A 9,239-nucleotide genomic window follows, 5' to 3' on the forward strand; every position below is an offset into this window, starting at 1 on the left:
CTTCCTTTCCAATTTAGATGCCTTTTATTTCTTTCTCTTGACTAATTTCTCTGGTTATAACTTCCAGTAAAATGTTGAATAGAAGTGGCGAAAGTGGTTGTACTTGTTTGTTTTGTGAAAATTAATAAAAGGAGACCCCTTTAGAATGGAGTCAGGAGGCCAGCAGGGTGAGCTCACACACCTTACCACTTGTCCTCAACTGAAAATCCCACAGGAAGAGATGGCTTTCTTTACGACTTTCCTACCAGAGAAGGACGGAAGGAAGGTTCACCTCTCATCCACCCTCATACTGGCAGCAGCCCAGCCCATAGGAGACAGTCACAACTCAGCCAATGAGAAACCACTACACTTCCAACTTCCGGTTTATCCCAGCTTCCCCCTTTCTGTATACTTGTCTACGGTTCTGCCCTGTTCCAGACTGGAATTCTCTGCTATTCCAAAATAATCCATTTTTGCAGATAAAATAACTGGCAGTTTTCTTTTTAAAGTTAACATCTGGCCATTTCTCCACTATATTGTCCCTTTCATTCTGGGATCACAGTTATGTAATTTCCTATTAGATGTCTTGTCTCTGTGCTGGGTCCTAGGTAATTTCTTCAGCTATATCTTCCAATTGACTAAATTCTCTTTGGCTATGTCTAATCTGCTGTTAAATTTTTCTTTGATTTTCAAGCTTCAGCAACTGTGTTTTTCATTTTTTTAAAAGATTTTATTTACTTATTTGACAGAGAGCGAGAGAGAGAGAGAAAGAGAGAGCACAAGCAGGGGGAGTGGTAGGCAGAGGAAGAGGGAGAAGCAGGCTCCCCTGCTGATCAAGGAGTCCGATGCAGGACTCAATCCCAGGACCACCCCCCCCACCGTGACTCAAGCCAAAGGCAGACACTCAACCGACTGAGCCACCCAGGCACCCCTATGTTCTTCATTTCTAAAAGTACTTTTGTTTTCCCAAAACAACCTAATAATTTTGGATAGTTTGTCATTTATTCTTATGTTTTCATAGTTCATCAATATCTGATGTTTTTAGATTGTTTATGTATTAGGTATTATGTATTATGTATGTATGTATTTATGTATTGATTGTTTCTGCTTACTTGTTTTTTAAATTTAATTAAAAAATTTTTTGAAAGTCGGCTCTAGGGGCGCCTGGGTGGCTCAGTGGGTTAAAGCCTCTGCCTTTGGCTCGGGTCATGATCCCAGGGTCCTGGAACCAAGCCCCACATTGGGGTCTCTGCTCAGCAGGGAGCCTGCTTCCTCCTCTCTCTCTCTGTGTGCCTCTCTGCCTGCTTGTGATCTCTGTCAAATAAATAAATAGAATCTTTAAAAAAAAAAAGAATTGAAAGTTGGCTCTACACCTGGGGCACCGGGGTGGCTCAGTCGGTTGAGCATCTGCTTTTGACTCAGGTCATGATCCGGGGTTCTGGAGATTGAGCCCCTGTGTCAGGCTCTCTGCTCAGTGGGGAGTCTGCTTCTCCTTTTCCCTCTGCCCCTCCCCCTGCTTATGTGCTCGCTCTCTCTCTCTCTTTCTCTCTCTCAAATAAATAAAATTTTTCTAAAAAGTAGGCTCCACACCCAGCTTGGGGGTTTGACCTCATGCCTCTGAGATCAAGAGTCATATGCTTTACCGCCAGCCAGAGGGGCTCACTTGTGGTCAAGTTGGTTTGTTGTCTTGCGTGTTTGCTAGTATTTATGATCTTACCATTTTAGGATGTGGGAATCTTGGAGACCTACACTGAGAGTGCTTTCTTCTGAGCGGACTTGAGCACAGTTCTGCCAGAGGCCCGGAGCTGCTACTAACCCACAACTACTTTATCCCTTCTGGAGTTCATTACTTAATGCATTCAGTTCTCCTGGCAATTTGCTCAAAGCTTAGCTCTAATAACAATACTAATATAAGTATTTTGCTTTGGGAAAGTTCATCCATTTTACATTTTCTCATATTTTACCTCTCTTTGCTCTGATTTCAGCTCATTATTTTCAAATCAAAGCTCATGGGTTTTTGTTGTTGTTCTCATTGGTGAGGAGGCTGGAGAGTCCCCTTTCCTTACCAAGTGTAACAATGCATTAAGAAGTCTGTGCTATAGGGTGTCTGGGTGGCTCAGTGGGTTAAGCATCTGCCTTCAGCTCAGGCCATGATCCTGGGGTCCTGGGATTGAGCCCCACGTCAGGCTCCCTGCCCTGCGGGAAGCCCGTTTCTCCCTCCGCCGGTTCCTATGCTATTGCTTGCACTCTTTCTCCCTCTCAAATAAAAGAATAAAATATTTTTAAAAAAAGAAGTATGTACTGTAAGTGAGATAGTCTTTTTATTGTGGTAATATATACGTAACATAGGATTTACCATTTTGACCAGTTTTAAGTGTACAATTCAGTGGCATTAAATAGATTCACGATGTTGTACAAGCATCACCACCGTCCATCTCCAGAATTCATCTTGCGAAACTGAAACGCAACGCATTACACAGTAACTCTCCATTATCCTCTCCCCCAAGTCTTTAGTAACCTCTCTGTTCTACTTTCAGTCTCCATGATCTTGCCCTTCAAGCTACCTCATTATAATTGTTAATTTTTTTAGAAGATTTTATTTACTTATTTGTCAGAGAGAGAGCGAGAGAGAACAAGAGCGTGCGCACAAGCAGGCAGAGTGGCAGGCGCCCCTATAATCGTTAATTTTGTGTGTCAACATGACTAGGTAGGAGGTGCCTGGATATTTGGTCAAACTATTCTGGGTGTGTTGGTGAGGATTTTTTTTTTAAAGATTTTATTTATTTGACAGAGATCACAAGTAGGCAGAGAGGCAGGCAGAGAGAGAGGAAGGGAAGCAGGCTCCCTGCTGAGCAGAGAGCCCCACACGGGGCTTGATCCCAGGACCCTGGGATCATGACCTGAGCGGAAGGCAGAGGCTTTAACCCACTGAGCCACCCAGGCGCCCCGTTGAGGATGTTTTTGAATGAGATTAACATTCAAATGGTAGAGGGAAGAAAGCAGATTACCCTCCAATTGTTTGAAAGCCTGAATAGAACAAAAAGGCTGACCTTCCTTTAAATATAAGAGAACTCTTCCTGCCTGACTGCCTTTAACCTGGACATTGGCTTTCCTAGTTTTGGGGCTCAAACTGAATTATCCTTCCTAAGTCTTGAGCCTGCTGGCCTTCAGCCTGGAATTTACACCGTCACCTCTCTTGGTTCTCAGGCTCTTGGACTCAGACAGAACTCGACCATTGGTACTCCTGGGTCTCCAGCTTGCTGGTTCACCCTGCAGATCTTGGGACTCATCAGCCTTCATAACCATGAGCCAGTTCCTTACAATTATCTCTTTATACACAGACATACATACACACACACTCTATCAGTTCTGTTTCTCTGGAGAAGGCTCACTAGTACAGTCATGGAAATGGCTTGGCCTTTTATGTCTGGCCTATTTCGGTCTGCCACATGCCCCATGACCCATTGTGGGGTGTGGCCTATTTCATTTAACATAATGCGTTCAAGGTTCATCCATATGGTAGCATGTATCAGCGATAAACCCTTTTAAAAATGGGAATGTCTTCTGGAATATAGATTATCTATATCCTGGTCCACTGAGCCACCAGAAGTGGAAGTCTAACGCAGCATTAGAGGACCAGGGAATTCCTCCTGGAGACGATGTTTATCTGAGACTTAAAGAATCAGCCAAGAAAAAGGAGTTCTTCAACCCCTGCTTCTCACCATCATCCTGGATGACATCAACATCCACAGGATAATCAACTTTTGGCTCTCCTCTCCTCTTTCCTTGGATTGTACATCCTTGCTTGGAGTCACTGTGTCCTCCCCAAATGCCTTTCATGGTGTCCTATTACTACAGATACTCAATAAAATGTGTCCTGAAAGTTTAATCCTATATCAACCTTGTTATGTTTCTAAATGTCAAGCCCTAGGAGAGATTTTGGGCCTCTCCCATGAGACCGGCATACCTTTACTTGGCCATTCTGAAGAACAAGAGTCCAGCTGCGGCCGTCCTGACTGCCAGCGATGAGGAACTCCTTCACGTACATGTCGGTGAGGAGAGACCTCACCCCCTGCGTGATGACTCCTGTGACTTTCATTGTCTTCTGGAAGTCCACTTGCAGCCACTCTTTTGGATTATTTGCCTGGGGAAAGTCAGTTAGACTAGTAACCTGTTGGTTACTATTTGCTGCCAGAAATTCCCACATCCTTTCTTCTCCACCATGTCAGAGCAGGCATCACTCTGCATTTTAACGGTCTCTTTGACAGTCTCCCTTCTTAGACTCTAAGCAACCTCACTGCCGCAATTTTTCATGATTCATCCCTGTGCCCTCAGGGTCTGCCATTTAATAGGAGCCCAGTAAGTGTTTGCTGAGTGAATATACAGGCCCTATACAGACGGACTTGTAAGAGCTATTCAGGGACTGAAAAATCACCAATTCAGTGGTGCTGGGAAAACAACTGTGCCCAGCGAACTGTACATGATGGCCGCTTTCCTTTGAGGCACCAAGAAACGTGCAAAGAGGGCCAGTTGTTGATACGGGTCTGCCATCACAGACATCAGCCCAGTATCGCTAGAGATTCTGCGGCCTGGAGGCTCAGTTAGGGATCACTTCCCCCAACAAACGCTGTGCAGATTTCTCCCCCCAGACACAACCACCCTGGCACCTTTGGGAACAATCAGGTGACAGAAATGCCTTTAAAGAAACAGTCAAGGACCTTCTCTGTTCTTTCCCGACCTGCACCCCTCCTCTGCGTCGGTTAGACGGCAGATTTGCCGCCTCTTACCTGAGGCCTCCAGGCGTTAGCTCTCCCCCGCAAGTGTAGTCGGGCTTGGGACGGAGACCAAGTGGCAAACATGCTGTTCAGGGAGGATGAGGCAGTAATCTGGGCGTCTGCTATCGCTTTATTCTCCATTCCCAGTGGCGTGCTGCAACCTTGGAGAAACAGAAGGACTGCAGTCGTCAGAAGATGCCTGCATCCACTGACGCTACAGGGCGACCATCAGGACGTCACTTCCCAGGCATTAACTTCTGCATTGATTCTGTTTCTGTTAGCCTGACAAGCCCCTCATTTCTGAGCCAGCTCTTCCCAGGTCTGTCTGAACCCTAGGCTTACAGTGACCAAGTCCTCGGTTTGGTCAGCACTGCACTGGTTTTAGCATTAACCGTTTTGTGTCCCGGGAAACCCCCCTACTCTTTTGAACGCCAGGACAGTGACTCATCCTCCCTGGGGGTTGGGATAGGGGAGGATCCATGATGGCTTGGCACTTACTATTTAAATCACAGCCCATCAGCTCCATGCGAAGAGTGCTGCGGATGCTGTAATGTGTTGGGTGCAAACGGATGTACCGAGCAATGATTGGAGGGTTAAAAATATTGTGTTTTATCCCGGATGAATCCACATTGCCAAAGAAGACCTGTAGGGAGGGATTAGCACAGGTGCATGGAAAGCGGAGACAGTACAAAGCAATTCCTCCCAATCACATCTTCCTTCTAATTTTGCTTTGCACGTTTCTTAACAGCATTCAACACTCAAGTAAAACCCTTCTGGCTAGACAGGATATTAGAGTGGAACACAAGAAGGAGAGAAACCCCTAGAAGAAGTTGGGGCCGGTGAAGTGCTCTTCTGCTCTGGGGTCTTGTAAAAGGCTCAGCAAGGTTGAAGAAGCCATTTAGGGCTCTGCTAACCCAGCAGTCTGAACATCACCTGGGAGCAGTTAGAAATCCTGCATCTGGGCTCTGTTCCATGTCTACTGAATCAGAATGCAAAGTTTGAGAAGCACTAGCACAGGGCAGAGTCAGCACCCTGCCCCACAGCCTCCGAGCAACCTTCCAGGAATGTGGGGTGTGTGTGTGTGTGTGTGTTTCTGCATGAACTGTCAGGCTTTAATTAATAATTCATTGTATATGAATTCGTGACACACAAATTAACATCCAACATGTGGGGTTTAGGACCTTGACAAGTCTAGGTTCCAGAGGAAAGTGAATGGCATATTTAAAGGAAAAGGAACACAGTTTGAGAAACGTGATAGTGATGCCTATTCAAACGGCTTAGATTTAAACCATGGCATACAGTATAACAAAACTTGAAAATTATCTTTTACAAAACACTTGCAATTTGTTTCTGCTTGAATATACTAAAACAGGAATTAAAGTGTCTGTTACATAATCACACATCAGAGTTATAGTATTATCAGGAATTTTCTAAGAAATTGTTTGCCGGGGCACCTGGGTGGCTCAGGTGGGTAAGTGTCTGCCTTCAGCTCAGATCACGATCATAGAATCTTGGGATCGAGCCCCACAATGGGCTCCTTATTCAGTGGGGAATCTGCTTCTTCCTCTCACTCTGCCCCCCCCCCATTCTCTCTCTCTCTCTCAAATAATAAATAAAAAAATCTCTAAAAGAAGAACATGGGGGTGCCTGGGTGGCTCAGTGGGTTAAACCCTCTGCCTTCAGCTCGGGTCATGATCCCAGGGTCCTGGGATCAAGCCCCGTGTCAGGCTCTCTGCTCGGCAGGGAGCCTGCTTCCCTCTCTCTCTGCCTGCCTCTCTGCCTACTTGTGATCTCTCTCTCTGTCACATAAATAAATAAAGTCCTTAAAAAAAAAGAAGAATATGGAGGGATGCCTGGGTGGCTCAGTTGGTGAAGCGTCTGTCTTTGGCTCAGGTCATGATCCTGGAGTCTCAGGATCGAGCCACACGTTGGGCTCCCTGCTCAGTGGGGAGTCTGCTTTTTGTTCTCCCTCTGCTCCTATACCCACTGGTGTTCCCTCTCTTGCTTGCTCACACTCACTCTCTCAAATAAATAAATAAATAAATAAATAAATAAATAAATNAATAAATAAATAAATAAATAAATAAATAAAATCTTTAAAAAAAGAATATAGGGGTGCCTGGGTGGCTCAGTTGGTTGAGTATCTGTCTTTTGCTCAGGTCATAATCCCAGGGGCCTGAGAATGAGCCCCATGTTGGGCTCCCTGTCCAGTGGGGATTCTGCTTCTCCTTCTCCCTCTGATTCTCCTCCCTGCTAGTGCTCTCTCTCTGTCTCAAATAAATAAAGAAAATCTTAAAAAAAAAAGAATATAGATGCAGAAATCCTTAAATAATTTTAGCAAACCGAATCCAGCAGCACAGTATAAATATTACATTTCATGTCTAAGTAGGAATTCTCCCAGGAATACAAAGATGCTTCAACATAAGAAAATTACTTAACTCTAAAGCAATAAAACAAAGGTGAAAAAGCCCACAGGATCCTCTCAATTGATGCAGAAAAAGCACTCAGAAAAACCTGATTTTTACTGAAAAAAACACCAGCAAATTAGGAATGGAAAGGGAATTACAAAACATAATGAAAGGCATTACTGAAATAGCCATAGCTAATGCCATACTCAATGGTGGCAAACTGAAAGCTTTCCCCCTAACATCGGGAACAAGACAAGAATGTCTGCTTTCACTGTTTCTCTTAAAGATTGTAATAGAAATCCTAGCCGGAGCAATGACACAAGAAAAAGAAATAAAAGGCATCTATATTGGAAAGGTAAAAGGAAAACTATCTCTATTGTCAGATGACATAATCTTATATATAAAAAATCCTAAATATAGAAAGCACATAAAGTTAGTAAGTGAATTCAATAAAATAGCAAGATATGAGATCAACAAACAAAAATCAGTTGTGTCTCTAAATAGGAGCAGTGAAAAAATCTAAAATGAAATTGACAATTCTATTTTTTTAAAGATTTAATTTATTTGACAGAAAGAGAGAGAGAGAGATAGAGGGAGCCTGTGAGTGAGGAGCAGCATGGGGGAGGGGCAGAGGGAGAAGTAGGCTCCCCGCTGAGCAGGGAGTCTGATGTGGGACGTGATTTCATGACCCTGAGATTCTGGCCTGAGGTGAAGGCAGATGCTTAAGCCACTGAGTCAACAAGGCACCCTCGACAATTCTATTTAAAATAGGGGCACCTGGGTGGCTCAGCGGGTTAAAGCCTCTGCCTTCAGCTCAGGTCATGATCCCAGAGTTCTGGGATCAAGCCCTGCATTGGGCTCTCTGCTCAGCGGGGAGCCTGCTTCCTCCTCTCTCTCTGCCTGCTTCTCTGCCTACTTGTGATCTCTGTCTGTCAAATAAATAAATAAAATCTTAAAAAAAATTCTTAAAATAGCGTCAACTGGAATTAAATACACAGGAATAAATTTAGCCAAGGAGGGGTAAGACTTGTGCACTGAAAATTACAAATCATTGCTGAAAGAAATTAAAGAAGACAAAAATAAACGAGAAGACATCCTGCCTCAGTAAACTGAACACGTAATATTGTTAAAATGGCCGTAATCCCCAAGGCAATACAGAGATTCAATACAACCCATATCAAAATCTCAAAGAGTTGTTTTGCAGAAATGTTAAAGCCAATCGTAAATGCATGTGTCCCTGCAAGGGACACAGATAGCCAAAACCATCTATCCGGAAAAAGAACAAAGTTGGAGGACTCGCACTTTCCAATTTCAAAACGTATTTCTGAGCTCCAGCGAGCGATCCCAAAAAGTGTGGTACTGACACAATGGTAGACATATAGGTCAACGATTAGGAACTTAGAGTGAGAAAGAAACCCACGGATTTATGAATAGTTGGTACCGAACAAGGGTGCCCAGGCCATTCAATGTAGGAATGAGCAATCTCTTCCGGGAATGGTGCTGGGAAAACTGAATATCCGCAGACATGAGAAAGAATGTGGGGTCCAGGGTAAAACCGAAATTGAACCCCCCAGATGGCTGACAAGCCTGAATGTAAACAGGAAACTATGAAACCCTGGGTATAAAACAGAGATGTAAATCCTGGTGGCTTTGGTTATGCAAGGGGCATAAATAAATACTGCGGCAGAGAAAGCACAGCCACAAAAAAAGGAGGAGGAGGAACAGAAGAGGAAGAAGGAGGGAGGAAGAGGAGGAGGGTGAGAGGAGGGGAAGGAGGAGGAGGGGTGGGAGGAGGGGGAGGAGCAGGAGGAGAAAAACAAAGGATAAGTTGTACCCCAACCAAACCAAAACTATTTGTGCACCAAAGGACTCTGTCTAGAAACTATTACACAAGAGTTTCTTAAATGGGGTAGGAAAAGCATAGCCACACAAGAAGCAGGAGGAGGAGGGGGAAGGGAGGAGGAAGAGGAGGAGGAGGACTTGGGGAGGGGGAGAAGGAGGAACCGTGTAGGCCGGGAAAGGCCGAAACCGCTGCCCCAGGATGGGAGAAGCATTTGCCAGGCACATAGGCAGGCGA

General features: G+C 44.6%; 1 protein-coding gene across 1 annotated transcript in view; it reads right to left on the reverse strand.

Annotated features, from left to right (window-relative positions):
• Positions 1-9,239, reverse strand: part of LOC111139148 (coagulation factor VIII) — a 128,782-nt gene that overhangs the window by 2,704 nt on the left and 116,839 nt on the right. Inside the window, 3 exon segments of the mRNA XM_022491305.1 lie at positions 3,947-4,123; positions 4,767-4,915; positions 5,253-5,397. Coding sequence (XP_022347013.1) covers positions 3,947-4,123; positions 4,767-4,915; positions 5,253-5,397 — 471 coding nt within the window.

The sequence above is a fragment of the Enhydra lutris genome, unplaced genomic scaffold, assembly GCF_002288905.1.
Source record: "Enhydra lutris kenyoni isolate GAN:26980312 unplaced genomic scaffold, ASM228890v2 scaffoldscaffold96, whole genome shotgun sequence".
Lineage (NCBI taxonomy): Eukaryota > Metazoa > Chordata > Mammalia > Carnivora > Mustelidae > Enhydra > Enhydra lutris.